The sequence below is a fragment of the Thermobia domestica genome, chromosome 13 (assembly GCF_964235325.1).
Source record: "Thermobia domestica chromosome 13, izTheDome1.hap1.1, whole genome shotgun sequence".
NCBI lineage: Eukaryota > Metazoa > Arthropoda > Insecta > Zygentoma > Lepismatidae > Thermobia > Thermobia domestica.
The window spans coordinates 14147665-14165310 of NC_137466.1; the positions used below are offsets into that span (position 1 = coordinate 14147665).

Below are 17646 nucleotides of genomic sequence, written 5' to 3' on the forward strand. Positions count from 1 at the left end.
TCTCCTACCGAAATTCCATCTTCATTAGGTACACTTGTTTTCGCTATCTCTTCTATATAGCTATTAAATAATGTCGGCGAAATACATAATCTCTGTTGATTGATTGATTGATTTTTGAGTTTTACGTTCCGTTCAGCAGCGTGGCTATATGAGACGTGGACCTACTGATTAACGTGGTATCCGAACCACATGAGCTACCGCCGGGAATCGAACCCGGATCTCCCGCATAATCTCTGTTGAACTCACCTTTCAAGTACACTGTCCGTCTACTGTGCATGCACCAGCGAATTTCCATGAAAGATCATGAATAATTCTGATAATTTATATAGTATTTATGGACGAATACGTAATAGAACCTATATAAATAACATATATCATTCCTCAAAGTAACGAATACGGCAAACATAAAAACATCACTAGACATATTACATTAGGGCGAAATAGGCATAAATTTCAGACACTTCAAAACATATTTCATTTGTTCTTATCGCTGGTATAGTGGTTAGTACGTGTGCCATTGGTGTACGGGGTTCCCGGTTCAATTACCGGCGGGGGAAATTTAAATTTACCTAAATGTTTTTGCATTTGTGTTCCTGTCGTTCAAGCTTAAAGGAAATGATTGTAAAACGTGTCTAACCGAGTAGAAAATAAAGACAACTTACTCAGATACGTTCAGTGAATCAGTTAATTTAAAGACAAGAAACAAAGTGTCTAAGGCATTTGTAACTTGAAAGGAACTCTTAGAGGTTAGTTCCATTCCCACCAAAGTAACATTTTTCTTTTACCTATTCTTGAAGTTTCTCTTTGTATTTCTATCGGATTCGAATAAATAGAACTTCGAATAGAGACCACGTTGAATTCATTTTTTGAGTGAGCCTCAAATACTTATAAGATATGGCTATGATTTTATTATTATTATTATTATTATTATTATTATTATTATTATTATTATTATTATTATTATTATTATTATTATTATTATTATTATTATTATTATTATTATTAGTTAAAAATACGAATTTCAAATCAGGCAATGCAGTATTTAAGTAAACTAAATGATATTTTTTTTTGATAATATTCACTAGCCCACTATACATTTGCGAGGTTTCGCTTTGGGAAATGAAGAGTATATGACATCGAATAGCATAAATATTACAATAAAAATATATTATTAAAAATATTGATTAAGTAATTGGAGTTAAACATGCTTTCCAGTAAGAATTATATACAGACAGGATTTACTTTAAAGTGCGATGCAAACTAATATTCTAGTTTTAATCCGATTAGAAACCGATAACTTACGCAATACTATTTATTTCATTAGTTCTATAAACCTTTACGCTTATCGTATTATAATTATCTTTAAAATTATGATTTTGTCATTTCAAAACGTAAAACGAGAAATAAATGTAATATTCTACCTAGGTATTTGTTAAGGAAACCTTTAAAACAGTGATGACTTCAGGGCATGACCTGTGGGAGAATTTGAGACCCTGTCATCATAAATTCGTGGCCATATCTTCGATCATGCTCAAAGTGGACTAATAATGTTCTATCAATTTCCTCTCATTCATATATTGACCATTACCCGGGAAGAATCTTCTGAAATCATCAATGCTTATAATTAATTTTTCATTACAAATCAAAGGATAATAATGAAATATTGAACATACTTAATATTTTGTTTTCAGTTTTGGATTTTAGATTTGCAATTCATATAATCGAATTTGAGAGAAAAGTAGTTGCCAAAGATTTATTCAAAGAAATGTTTTCAGTCCTCTGATGAAAATAGGAATGCACTTTTAAGGGGAAAAAACGAAACCGATACTTCCTACTGGGTTTGAACACATAAACTTATGATTGATAGACTATTGACCCAAACCGCTCGACCAGTTCGTACCTCTTCATTTAGCCTCTTTAGAGTTTTGTGTAAATTAGTTTCCTGCTCCACACTTTTTGTTTATGTCGATACAACTATAAGTTTGTGGTGAATATTTGGGCGTTATAGGTTTTGCAATGCATAAAAGTCTTTTTCGTATAAACTACATTCAATTTTACGTCCTAATAACTTATATGCAACAGGTTGAATCTGTGAAATGATTGGGGTTGGAGTGATCGTAAATGTTTTCATAGTTAGGAGCCTGGATATGAAAATTCGCTTAACGTGGGGATTTATTATTGTGAAATTTGGTACAATGTAATGAAATAACATGCTAAAAGCCGAACCCGAGATAATTAACAAATACTCAGCTAGCGCACGCTCCCAAACTTCGAGACCATTTAGAGAATGGTCAAGTATGTCGAAATACAAAATTTGAGGTGGCTGCACACGGGGAACGTTATGGAGCTTGAAGTGAAGTTTAGCATTAAAACTCAATAAGAAACAGATTTTGGCACATGCACGGATATTATCCACGTCACCCTAGTCGGGCATTGCTTTCACTCCCGCCCTCATTCTGATAGATCCGGTAACCCAAAAAAGAAAAGAAAACAGACAAACCTGATGGTCTGGAAGTAACCGAAATATCAAATCTGCAGCATTTTATAGGATTAACGATGTTTCCATTATTCTAGATCGAATATTCACATGTTTGTTTTCCCGTGGGACATGTGTAGTGGCCGCGGTGGCTCATTGGTAGAACGTTCACCTCTGGTGCTTGCGGTCCTGGGTTCAAACCCTGCTCCCGCCAAGTGAACTTTGTGGACAAACACCGCGTGCCTGGGTTTTCTTGGGGTTTTCGCGTTTCCTCCCACTTTCTTCGTTCCACCATATTCATTCATCTCTCATCATCACCGTCTCCTTTAGTCTAAGCGGCAAGACTGTGGGACGTAAATTTGAAAGAATTCATTTTATTTTATTTCATGTCTTGATCTACAACGTCTTCACCACTTCAAATCTAATTTTACGTTTATTCGTTTTCTTATACTAAAAGTAATACAACGCTTTTGAACACGCACTACACAAAAAGATATAACAAAACACTGTTTGGACTCAGCACTTATATTCTACATGACAAATTTTACGACCTCGATTGATTAAATGTTGGCGATCTCTTAAAAGAAAATCATATAATTTATCTTTTCTGTGCTTCTCATGCATTTATACCTTGCAGTTATCTTCCAGTGTAATGTTTTGATACACACATTAAAAGAGAAAGACAATTACAGATTTAGTGAGAAGAACAAGCAGAATCGTGTTTGCTTCAGTTACATTTAAAAATGAAATGAATATTAATGAAAAATTAGTTTAATTTCCCACAGTTAAGCCCTTTAGGTTAAAGGAGACGGATTATTAATGAACATGCATGCTACTTAAAGTAAGGTTTTAGTGATCTCCTAGCAGCAATCCCATCCGTGATTATATGCACCAAAGGCTCATGCGCTAATCACTAGACAAGCACTAAGAGTCACAACTACATTAATAGACTCATACAAATTTTCCATGTGTATCTTTCGTTCTACCCAGGTCTGTTCGGTCATACCAGGTTACCGGTCTGACTGCTTCCATGTCACGAAATTCGTAACCAGTTTTATACACTACTTCTTAATACGAAGTATAATCCAATGTTCTTTGCAACCCCAACGGGTAAGAACTAACTATGGTCAAATACTTTTTATTCTATAAACGAAGTTCAATTCTCAGCGTAAGCTCCATGGTTCGGATCCCACGCTAAGCTGTAGGTCCTTATTTCATAAGCCTCGTTGCTGAACGCGGCGCTAAACTAATAGCGGATTTTCTAGAAAGGGCTCTGCAGACTATTTGCTTCATAATCAAATTTTATTCGTATCGCTTGTTGTGTAATATGTATGTATCACAACAAACATTCTGTCATCCTTCAGAAATATTCAAAAATCTTTTTTAAAAAAAATTGATGCAGAGGCTTCCGTTTTAACAAGCAAAGTAGGTTATGTTTGGCATCATTAAATTTGATCAGTTGCTTCACTTGCTAATGAAAAAAATTAAAAATATATTTTGACCTAAAATCCAGCATTACTTATAATGCAATTAGATTGATTTATACGAGCAGGAAACAGGGACAGGTTAAGTGAGCTACTCTCCGCAGTTATCGCTAGTTTAGTCACTTTGTATGGAACGTCAAGCTTCTGTTGAGTTCCTCGAGGTTTAAAGTTCTTAACATATTTCAGATTCTGTCGAGAATCGAATTCAACATATATATTTCAAAGTGAACTTTCTTACCTAATCAAGAGACCGTAGTGGCTCAGTGGTAGAACGTTCACCTCTGGTGCATGTGGTCCTTGGTTCGATCCTAGCTCGCACCAATTAAGCTGTGTGGTGGATAAACACCATGCAAGTGGGTTCTCCCATTTCATTAATTCCTCCATTTCATTCGTTTCTCATCATAACTGTCTCCTTTAGTCAAGCCGGCGAAACCGTGGGACTTAAAACTTAAAGATTTCACTTTTATCTATTCAAGAAACTTGTATTTCAGCATATAAGGACAAATATTTTTGCTAACTTCCAGCATCTTGAACTTCATTGTAATTTGTTTTAGTATAAAAAAATTGCTTGATTTTTTACGGAATTGTTCATAATGTTGGTCACTTGTCTTCGACATTTTCAAATGTAAATGTATTGTTTTTTTTATTTATTTATTTACGTAACGAAATGTAATGGCATAGTAACATTTTGAACTATGGTCCCTCTTTTGTTCAGAACTAAAGATGGGTATTTTATTTGTAAAGAAAAGTTATTTTAATTACATTTAGTTCCAGAAATAAAAATGACAGAAGCTAACATGCTAACTACGCACAAAATAACTTTAATCTCGTTGACCATAGCTGTTTATGGACTATAATTGAAGATAACTCAATTTAATTTTCAGTTGTAAACATATTCATAATTTTCATTAATAGAAAAATTCAAAATGGCTTTTATGTTTGTAAAATTGTACTTGATTCTCTTCAATTTGTGAAAGAACCTACTTTTATTTTTTTCTTTTTGTTAAGTTTTATAATATTTCTATAGTGCCTTGTGTGAACTGCAAAGGGAACTATAATACATTTATTGAGTTTTAGGGGTTTGACCTTTAAAAAGTTCAATTGAATCGCGAGGTGGTAGAAAGGGATGCGCTCCGATTTCATTCTCATGGTAAGAGACGTAAGATACTATCCCTCGAAAAACATACATTTCCGTTTGTGATATAATAGATGTGTGCTCTTTCCAACATATAACAATGATCTTCCCTTTTGTTTGTGTTCGAGGCGTCATGTATCTTACCACGAAGAAAAATCAATAAGAACCTGGGCACCAGTACAAAACGTAATGTAATTATTTATTGCTAATATAACCAACGTTAGATATCTTTTTCTTAGAATATAGATGAGTTTAAAGCTAGAAACTACTTTAATTTTGCTTAAGAATACAGCAATTGTCATATTACGAGAAATAAATATACTAAATCTCTTAAGGTTTTCAATCATGAATAAGGTGTGATTAATAGGCTCATAGGGAAGACTTGATTAGGATAAACAATAAATATACTGCACAATCATACGATTTTAATAAAACACCACAACTAATGTAGAAAGTAAATATTCATTTTTTAGACATATTGAACACTGAAATTTTCATGATTTCCTACAGCTTCATTATGTCAATAATGACCAATGATTATGATCAACAGAATTTCAAAATAAGTATAGAACAAGAAATTAGATTTACATAAAATATCTTTAGCTCATGAATATCTAAAATTCTTTTAAACTAGAAAACGGAGCTAAATTAAAAGTAAACGAAATAAAATTATTTTATACTTAATTGAACCCATATTAAGCAAATCCTTAGCTGCAAATAATTCGCTTACCCATTGCTTATAAGGTGATCATCAATTCTGCGTCAATTCTTGAACACTTTTAAAAATATTACGAAGAAAAGAATAATATTAAAATTTCTCTACTTAATTACTTTACTATTATAACATACAGAGCGTTCAAAAAGTCTTTATACACCTGAATTGTCACATATTCAAAGCAGCGAGAAAATTATTTTACTTAAAATTTATTATATTTTATGGCATAAAAGCACTATGTACAGGGCGTAGCATATACACACACATTTTCCCAGCAAATGTTGGAAATGTCTTCCATGAGCCTCCAAACATGCTTGCACACGTTTCTTCTTGTTCTCAAATACTCTCACAAGTTATTCATGTGGACAACACGTGGGTTTTCTGCACACCACAAACGTGAGTTCTGGGCATTGACGTAACCTGATAAATGGAACCAGGCCTCATCAGTAAAAAAAAAAAAAAAAAAAAAAAAAATATCCAAAACATCGTCAGACTTGTCCATAACAAACCGTGTAAACCATTCACAATACTACATTCGTTTTACACTGTCGGGACGAAGTATCTGCTGCACCGCTCTCACCTTATACGGGATAAGACGCAGTTTCTTACGAAACGCCTTTTGTGCCGTACCAACACTCATTGCTTCTTCCTGGGCAAGTTTTTGAAGTGGTTTATGGGGGCTACGTTGCATTGCATCCGATATGTGTAGCCCCTATATAAATCCGATATGAAGAAGCATTTTTAATTCATCGAGCACTGACGGTCTACCACTTCGATCATAGTCCATTACCATTCCAATGTCTCTAAATTTATCTAAATCAGTGCCCTTACAGTGTGACGATTCGGAACAGGTGTATTCGGAAACCTAGCTGCAAACTTATCTTTGACTGTCTGTTTGTACTCACCTTGTTCACGGAACAGATGTTCAACCAGGAATATTCGTTGTTCCAAAGTAACACCATTGCTTCAGAGACCGCTAACTAGATGCAACAATCACTTCAACGTCACTTTGCCGACTGGAATCTAAAAAAGGAACTTCACGCAAGGCGATAATATAGTAGTATTGCAAACCTTCGCATAAAATTTTATTTAATGTGACTTTGAATGCGACTTTGACTTGCCACGATTCAGGTGTATAGAGACTTTTTGAACACTCTGCATTAGTAAAATAGTTTGTGACAGATCAGGGCCAAGAGATGGAATGCTTTACCTAAAGCAACTGAAGATTACCAGTAATTCGGCATTTGTAAAAGCAAATTAAATTCAGCGACCAGCGATTAGGATAAAGTAACTGAATATCGAATAAATAAGACTATGTCTATCTTTGGAGACGAAAATGAAGATAAACTTTTGTCAAGCATTGCGTATTGGTGCATTGCAGTTTACTTTAATAATTATTGGTGTTCGGTGTACAGTAATTGATTATATGTAAGTAACATCATAAAAGACAAAATTAGTCAACAGCTGAGAGCAGCTGAAAAATAGTACAATAATATTGGGTAAGGATGTTCCAAATATGGGATGATGAAATACAAAAGGAATTGATATTTGTAGTTAAAGTGTTAAATAAGATAGTGAAAATATAGTTTTACCAATTATATTTCACTCGTAACCATTCAAACTTGTGAACAGATATTCCAAATACTGCTACATAGAGCTGTAGTAATTGTATAAAGGAACATCTTTTCCCCCGATTCGTTCGGGTATCTCCTTTCCTGTTCAAGACAAGAAGGAGGCTTTGCAGTAGCAACCGGACTGATCTAGAACATCGATGTTATTGTTAAGTAGATCTCCTGATTTACTTTATAAGCACTCAGACGGCCATCCAATCGGGTCGTCTTTGCTTGTCAGTCCTTGCGACCAAATGCACATAAATCTTCCTCAGCAATTTGACACTCCCAATTTTCAATGGCTTCAATCATTGCTGGGACTAGCAAACCCGGTCACACTAGACACTTTTTATTGGGAGGTCAACTGGTTTAGTACTTTGGGGTGAAATACAATTTAATGATCAGCCAACTCCTGTTGATGATAACCAAATGGACACTATTCATCAAGTTCTCGAGCATCCACAGCACCTGGTAGCAAGGCTCCACACCTGATTTACAACTTCTTGGATACCGATTTTGACGCAAAGCACATGCATCCAAAGATGATCTTCCTTCAAATCATTAAATATGTTCCATTATCGATATCATACATAATCAAAACTCCTATATCATCAAATCAAAAGATCCTAGTTAGCACCTACTTGAGAAATAAGGCGTCTTACGAGATCTTTTGAAAAAATTCAAAACTCCAAATTGAACAAATTCCAAACAAGATGAAAACCAACTCTACGATTAAGCAGCATCCAAATTTCAAGAAGATATCAATGTTTTCCATGGTCACTCGTGGCATCCTACTAGAATTTACAGATAACGAAGTTCGTCAAGAACTTCTTCAAAAGGGTATCAATGTTGATAAATGCATTTGTATCAAAAACAATTCTTCCCTATCTATATGGTTTCTGCATTATCACAATATTAGGAAGCTATTGATCATTTATTAGCTTATGCTGTACACATTTACAAGAATATTAATAAGGTGGAACCATCTAAAACTCCCAGACCGGTACCTCTCAAATGTGAGAGATGTCAAGTCAAGTTTAAAACTCTCATTTTATAAGCCCTTACCCTAATCAACCTAAATGTGGCCGCTGTTGTGACCAACAAGACACAAGGTTATGTAAAAACCTACAATAACAATCTCGTACATGTGCGTGCGAAGACGCACACACCACTTACAGCTACCACTGCAATGTAAAGCTCCAAGCTGAATCTACTCGGCGAACTTTTATAGCACCTCTCCGGAGTTCTAACAAATGGCGCCCCAGCACAATCAATCTTACATCCTATCAGTATTGAAGACCTCCGCTGTTTGACTATAGTGCTTCAAAACATACTTCCTTTTCAATGTAATAATATCCTTCGCAATATTAGTGACACAAACAAATCACTTTTTCAATTCCATCTCCATCCTACCTACTCACGACATTTTAAAATCACACCACCTGAAACAACCATATAAAACCATAGCAGTTGTGTTTGCCAGTTTGGGTGTTATGATTATGCTTTTACATAATATTTTCATTCCTACAACACAGACTTCTACTAGCACAGCTACTATTAAAGGAACACATTGGTCTCTTTCCATTAAATGAAACCGCACTAAAACAATACGCCTACCAGGTAATCAAATATATTATCATGACTACTCAAAAATTGGCGCAAGAGCACAGGTTGCGATTACAGTTGAGTTTTTCTCTAAATTACTTAATTTCGTCAATATCATCCACAGATATTCAACAATTATGCGGAACATCTCTTGTCAATATATTAGCCTATATTGTTCTCAGTGATGCTATAATTTATATACGACCGCGGCATCCGATCCCATATGATGTTTTTTCAATTGCATAGCACAGAACTTCTGATGCGTCATAATCTTGGCCGGTATGAACATCCATAGTCGCAGTAACCGAGAGGAACAACCCCCTTTCTGACTGTAACTCATCATCTAAATCTACACGCACACTGATTACCTAGTCATTTCAAACCCATTAGTCAAACAGCACCTGATGTGATGTCATCACTTAACATAGTCATTGACTATACTATACAAATCCTTGATGCTATAGGCAGTGATCATGCTCAAATTTAGACGTCGTTGAATACGGGTTGTTATCCATGGCCTACAACTGAGTTCCATACTATTAAACGAAATAATCAAGTAAACTGAAACACATATAGGCAGAATATTAACAGGCATATTACACATATTGCTGTACCGAATACTAAATATCAATTATATGATATTCGTACTCATCTTAATCGCACCTTAACAGTAACCACTCATGCAAGCATTCCTGAAGACAACATATATCCATACAAACCAAAATTGCTACCTATATATCTTATACACATATCAGAATATTACTAAACTGGCAATGGGGAAGAGCTACTTTACCACAGGCAATGGCACAGAGCAATTAAGAACTACCTTACTGCATACAAACGAAAGTACTGAATTATCACTTACCAAAAGCGGAGACACAAAGTACATCAAACCTGAAATTGGAAGAAATTTCACCAACTAACGGGTAAAACAATAACTACATATCCGCTTCAACTTAATGGTGTACCATTTCATCTATTCTTTATAATTATCTGTATCACATCACACGGATCGCAATTATCCTCTTACAAACCCCACAACTCCAATTGAGTTTCATTTAGCTCCCAGAAGAAAACGAAACACAGCACCAGGTATGGCCGGCAACCCTTACAGAATCACTGGCCTAATTTATCACTTACTTATTTTTATTTAAAATTTCATCCTCACAACAGGGTGCTACCCATGACAGTGGAAAGTTTCCAAAGTCTGCATGTTCTTCAAACCAAATAAGGCCAGTCATGACGTCAGTTCATATCGGCCGATTCAGTTAACTTCCGTCTTTAGGAAGTTATTCGAAAAGGGCCTAGTAAATCAATTGCATGGACATCTTAGGGTATAGCCTATGATTCATTATCAATACACTAATCAGACTTTCGGCCCAAATTCTCTATCAGTAAGCAACTGCTCCGCCTAATAAATTCATCACAAAACAGTACAAGAGTTCCATCCTGTCGTTTTTATGATCTTAACAAAATCTTTCAATAAAATGTGCCATTATTGTCTACTACGTAAACTACAGTTGCTCCACTTGTCTACTTTGTACCTTCACCTCATGTATTCCTCTCTAAGTAAACGCATCGTATATGTTTCAATATATGCTACCCAGGCTCATCTTTCCTCATACACGTGTACCTCCGTGTTCGTCTCTAAGCCCATTACTGTATATATTTAACACTTCCGACATGCTGAGCCCACCGCCTATATGTATTTCTTTCAACAAGCAAATGACACTGTTTATTGTCGCTTCGGACTACAATCCTTCAAGTCAGCAGAAACTTACAAATAACCCTTAACAACTTTCTTACTTGCTGCAATAAATGAAAATTAACTGTTAATACTGGTAGAACATAAGCTCTTGTTTTCCTCCCCTCGAAACGATGCTGTAAAGTACACTGAAATTCTGAATATTTTCACATATTAGTAGAAGCCGTTCCTGCAACAAGTCTGGGAGAGATACTTTGACTCGAAACTCCCCTGAAACTCATTTCAAGAACCTAGCAATGCAAGCAAGTCGCAGGTTAAATCTCCTACGCGTTTTCCTGGCACAACATGGGTGTTAGATGCTAAATTGCTACCCAAAACTTATTAAGCATTCCTGTATTAACTTTCAGTCATATCGCCTGGTGTCATGACTCAGCTGTGCTATGCGAAAGACATCCAGTTCTGGAATGCTATGTCATTCGCCTTCCATATCAGATTAAATTACCAAATCCAAATTACCTGACGTATGACGAAATTGAATTTCACAGCATCATTGGTCATTTCTCTGCCCTAAGGGCAAGATTATATGATCTCGCATTACCGCTTCTCAGCCATTATATCTGGATAATTTATTGTTCTTTTGCCTCAGGTGTAAAGGGAAGACCCGATGTTTCATCCATTGGTATGAATTGACACCAAAACTCGTCTTTATTGCTGTGCACATCGCCTAATACTCGATTGAAACATCCTCACGACGATGATTTTGTTCCATTGTGACCAAACGCTACATCCATCTCGCGCACAACTTCATCGTGTCTTAATTTTCAGTCAATATGCAATGTACAGCACCTTTTGATATGTCTACCATGTCTGCTAGCTAGCACACTTTCAGTAGACGGTTATGCAATACCATTTTGTGGATTTTCTTCATTATATTTGGCGACGTTAACTCATTAGATCAATGACTGGGATGTTCCCCTTTGCACATCGTATGTCCTAGTTAAAACTCTGCCACCTAATATTTTATTGTTGTAAACGAAGGAGCTAACTCTCCCAAAGTAATATCTAGGTCAGCTTTAATATTATTTAGATTGAGAGCTTTGATATCAAAGTATCACATAACTATGACCCACTTTTTCCTATGTTTACAAATTCACTGAGAGTGTTCACTATTGATGGCTGACAAAAAAATGCTAAACAACATAACGTCTTCAAACTTCAAATTTAAGCTTTATAAGGATCCTACTTTCTACCAAAACAATGCTATTCAAACAACCGCCAGCTATACGTCAGTTCGGGTACTTTTGGAACTACCCACGTATTTATTTTTATATACAATTTTTCTCATATTTTGTTAGCTTAGTTGATATTATCATTATTCGCTATACTCTATTATTACTTGTTTTATTGTCTTAATTACAAGGGTTAGATGTTAAAATAGTATTGGATAAAGCTCGCCCGCTTTAATAATAGAATTTGAACTCATGATAAATTTCATAATATGTTCTGTTTGTGAAAGAATGCGTATTGAAGTTGATTATGACGTCATAGGATCAAACGACAAAATAGCAAGTATAAAAAGTAACTCTACAAATAGCTTAGTTGGTAAAGTATTACTTGCTGTTGCTTCCAAGCCTTCGGACCTCTCTACATTATAAGTCAAGATTGTAGCATACTGAAAGATCTAAATCTTTACTTGCCTTAACAAAAAACGAAGTCCCTGAATGCACATTCATGTTCAGTATCGTCATTATCCACGTTCAAATAGCTAAATTGAAACAATGTTGTTTTGAAGGTGGAATTAAATCGTTACAGAAGTTTTAACTCTGTAAGTTCCCTTCAGACTAGCACCATCATCAAGCAGGTAGTAATACGTATTTTCCATTGTGTATACAAGCTTTGATTTTAACAGACTTAAATCTGATTGAAACTACTCGTTGACCAAAGCAATACGTTTATTGTAAAAAAAATATCCACCTTTAGTGGATAGTTGGCGAGACTGTTACATATTAATACCTTTTACAATAAACAAATCAGATTCAAGCAAGCAGGTAGCACAAGTGCATGTGGTGATGCCTGTTAGCTTTATTGCGTACTACTAGGAATTAACGTTACCTACAGACTGATATAATTTGTATGATATGAGTAAATAGGATATTGTATTTTCTGCAAAATTGCGGAAAGACATTTACCTTTGATTTCTACCTAAAGAAATGGAGGTGAGCAGATGAATACCTAGATGATCGTGCGATAACTATCTAATACTCTACGAAAATACATAAAATATTCCACATTAACTATTAGAACATTCTTAAGCACTAAATAAATACTAATTAATTGGATAGCTCTATGAGCAAACAAACCCAACATTTTACTAGTGTTTTGGTACTTCACTTAAATGCTATAAAATTCCCAATACCTTTACTAAGCCTACATCATTATCATTTGCGGATGGTGTATAGTTATAATGCGGATACAAAGCCTCCACTTCTTTGACCTGTTTAAATAACACGCTGTTTTCATCCAAGGTACTGATACCTGCAGTCACCGTGAAGTATTCTCTGCTTAAAATTACCCTTTCACCAGGCCTGAAAATTACCAAAAATACACAAATTAAAATCAGAAGCTACACATACAGTTAGAACCTTTTACTTTTTCACTTGCTAGGTTCCAGAACCTAATCTATATTGAAGATGTGTAGGATATGATTAGACAAAAATTTTCAGCCAGCTGGCCACTGGAACGATCATTGCCCAGCTACGCCAAAATTTACGGCAATCGTGAGATTCCATAGCCCACAACCAGCATCTGTGCAACCGGCTACCTGCCCTAACAGCTGCTTGTGTGGGCACTCGGGGCTATTACAAGTGCTATTATTTTAACAAAATTCATAGTATGTTTATAATGTCCCAGAATCTCCTACCATTTTTTAAAAAAAAATCTAGAACCTTGAAACAGATCCATAAATTCTTCGGATGTTCTTAAATACGTTTTCACCAAACCAGATCTGTATATAGATATTCAGAAATAGATATACAGAATGACAGGGCAGAAACATATAAAAAACTAGTGAGAATGGAATAAACGAAAATTAGAGAAGCAAACATATATTAATACAAATAAAATATTATATATGTTTCATATGGTGGCCAGCATGCTCTGCACATCTCTTCTTTCCAGGTGGAAAAGAAAACGAGGGCACCCAGATAGCAAAAATGACTTGCAGCAGATTTTCAATTCAAATCTGACAAACTTGCAACAGACATGTGATGCAAGTCTGCAAGTTTGATGCAAGTGTAATGCAAACTTCCTAGTTGACACTCTTCGAACTTGCAGCACTCCTGCAGTGCAACTGTATGGTAAGTTTGTAAAGCAAGTTTCTGCAAGGGGTTTACTTACACAGCAAGCCTACTTCAAGTTTCCACTTGCACTGTAAATGCACAGCAAGTTAGTGCAGGTTCGACGCAAGTCTTTGCAAGGATACCACTTGTACTGCAAGTCTACAGCAAGTCTGTAGTAATTCTCTGCAAGTATATACTTGGATTGAAAGTCTACAACAGGTCTTCAGCAAGTGAGTGTAGTTAGTTTTCTTCAGGTATACACTTGCATTGCATTGCATGCCTTTTACAAACCAAACATTTACTGTATACGAACAATCACACAGTATATTTTTCTCAACAATTTTGTCAAACAATACACCTTTAAAATATAAATTATTTCTACATACTGGATACTTACGTAATTATCTTAATTATCCACTTGTTTTAATGCTTCACATACTTTGCACCTACTACAAATTGCTACCTGGTGGTGTGATTTCTAAGATTAGACCTTTGTGCCACCTGTTGGTAGAAACTAGAACTGACACACTTGCTACAAAGTTGCAGCAAGTCTGCGAGGCAAGTAAAATCTAGCAAGTGAAAATCAAATAATGACATTTGTGGATAACTCTTTCAAAACGCCTGCAACAGGTGTACAGTGCACGGAAAATCTAGCAAGTTAAAATCAAATATAGTGAAAGACTTGCTGCAAAGCAACATGCTATTAGGGCATTACTGTGTTAATGACTGTTTCATCTTGTATCCTGTTGATTGTGGTCGGCACTTTTACACAGGGACGTCAGTGAATATTGACCCAAAGTGAAAACCCCAAGCATAGTTATCTCCGTGTGTTTTACTACTTTAAATGAGGAACAAACGCTAGTAAAATGGAAAGAAAATACACAAGGAAATCTGAAAAAAGTACTATACGAACAGAAAGTGCAGCGACGGCTTAAATAATTTAAAAACGGAAATGAATCTATCTAGGACGCATCCCGACAAAGTATTTACTACGAGGTACCAAAGATGGCAATTCAACTCGAAAATTATTTTTTTAAAAATCTGATACATTTCTGGAAACGCTTAATAACAGTACTGAAACCATTCGGCATCACCACCAGTTTCGCAAATAAATAAAATGGACAAAATGTATCGCAAATTAATGTCACTTATTCACATAATCAATATAACTGTATACTCGTAGAAACTGAAATCTTTTCTTAAAACTGTTTAAATCGTGGGACTAATACTTCTATAACTGGTGTGTATTCTTTCTAGTTCAGGACACCGCAAAGTCATACATTGTTAAAGTTATTGTGATGATAAAATACTAGCCTTACAGCCATTCGCAGTACTAAAGTTACTCCAATTCCATCTGTAAGTGACCAATAGAACTACATCCAACCTAGTCACGAGCACGTAGTCAGTGTGACTCATCGCCCTGCCTCCAACATACGTATCAGGAGCTTTCTGAATCTAGTGACCGTCAAGTTTTTATTCACATGACTCCACAGTTTGCTTCATTATTCGATTCGCAAAAGAAGCACATAGAAAATCGGGGTACTGCTTTTGGAAGTCGAACTCAGGAGCAGATGACCGTAGTCCAACATTCTAATTACTGCTACACTGCATAGCCTCCATAATCGTGATACCACTAACAGGTTTTATTGGGAAACATTAATGTATCCTCCATATACTCCGGATATTGCCATTTGTTCCAGTCACTAGGTAACCTTGTAACAAGAATGTCTCAACAAGGTAACTAAGACACTGAATGGCGTCTTTGGTTTATCATCTTTTGAAATTTAGAGCCAAGGAACCGAGCAATAGAGACAAGTTATTGGTTTCGTTCAGGATCACTCCTAATTTATCTGTCACGTTTTATTAACATTTTCGCCTTTCATTTGAATCAAATCCCACAGACCTTACTAGGATACTTAATAGAATAGAATTTTGAGCACAAATTATGAATATTTTTATAGAACTAAGAAAACGAAAACATCTTAAATATATTTAGCATTTAATTTAAAGTATTTTGCACACTGTCTAAAATTGAAATTTTAAATTCATTTATTCAAATTGAATGGAATTATGGAATGTAAAATCTTACGTGAAAAAGCAGTGCGCTGCTGTTAGCACCCAGTTGACTTCTATTATTGTTCCTCCACAATAATGGCTGTTGTTATAAGACAAACTGACCTATGAAAAATGATCCATAAAATAATAATTTTGGAAATAAGAACAATAATGAAAGTGTACACAAGAGACAGAGCATATATAATATATTAAGTAATCCAGTACACGTCATGTAACTAATGTCTTGTCAAAGACTTTAGAAAAAATGAAGTTTTTATTTTCTTCATATAAATTTTTCTTTTCTTATTTTCTAAGTTGAACGAAGTCTATTTGTAAATTAATTTTATTTTTGTTGTGCTATCAGAAATCTACAAATGCTATGGAATTACGTAATCAGCTATAAGAGACCTCGACTTATATTTTAAAGAAGGTTCCAAACCTTTCGTAATGCATTCAAACCTGTTTCAACGGGAAGCTAGCATGGAACTTAGTGTGCCACAGAGACGAGCTTCAAGATAATCTTATAAAATATGTTTCTGACTAGTTATCACTGCCAGATCAGTTGATGAATGTTTCTTAATTTTATACTAAATTCCATGAACACCGAAGCGAAATAAGTAATATGACAAGATTGACAGTTTGAACTGCCTACTATTGCAAGGCTGACGTGGCAAATAGTTACACCATTACACGAACTCTATTTTAAATAAAACCATTATTATACACTTCGTTATCATAAACTTCATCTTATAGCAACTATATCAATTTCTAAATATATCGATTTCTTAATTGAATTCTACTTATAGATAATTGTATCTTACATAGCAGCTAACACTCGTGCTATAAAGTAAAAACAAGAAAAATTTCCGATGTAAATAAATTAGAAACTTAAGATGTTAAAGATTACAGGAATTTCAATTTAATTTAATTTTAAGCAGAATATGCTTTCTATATGATTGTTCAAATCGCTTAAGAATTCGGATTATGAATTACACTGACTTTTTAATGATAAATACGAGGGTATTTAGTTGAAAATAGTATACATACACACACACACACACACACACACACCATATATATATATATATATATATATATTAAGGTGGTCCTTAAAACCTAACTTTTAAAATTTACCTGGTCACCCTCTTATAGAACAAGAATTCCATAAAATTTTCAGATTTAAAAAAAAAAAATTAGAGTTCACTACCATGTTTTGAAATTTCAACGTAACCGAGTTTTTTAAAATGAACTTTCTATTAAAATTAATCACACTAGTAAACATGAAAATGACATTGATTATCAATGAAATTACTAAAATAAGACAGTACATTGCCCTCTACTTTCATCTCAACTAAGCAGCAGCCACCCATGGAGCGTACAGGTCACATTCCTAAGGGAGTGGGGTGCAAAGGAATTGCGCAAACATCAGAACAGCACCTATTAACGAATATTTTGTTATTTAAATAAATCCAAGGAACAAAAACGTAAGTACGCACGGGTGCAAAATACATGTGTGCCTGTTT

General features: G+C 34.9%; 1 protein-coding gene across 2 annotated transcripts in view; it reads right to left on the reverse strand.

Annotated features, from left to right (window-relative positions):
• Positions 1 to 17646, reverse strand: part of LOC145669128 (trypsin alpha-like) — a 100391-nt gene that overhangs the window by 59112 nt on the left and 23633 nt on the right. For both annotated transcript variants that reach the window (XM_081737474.1, XM_081737473.1), the window contains exons 3-4: positions 16158 to 16246; positions 13147 to 13315 (exon numbers count right to left, since the gene is read on the reverse strand). In XM_081737474.1, coding sequence (XP_081593600.1) covers positions 13147 to 13315; positions 16158 to 16246 — 258 coding nt within the window. The remainder of the gene's footprint in view (positions 1 to 13146; positions 13316 to 16157; positions 16247 to 17646) is intronic.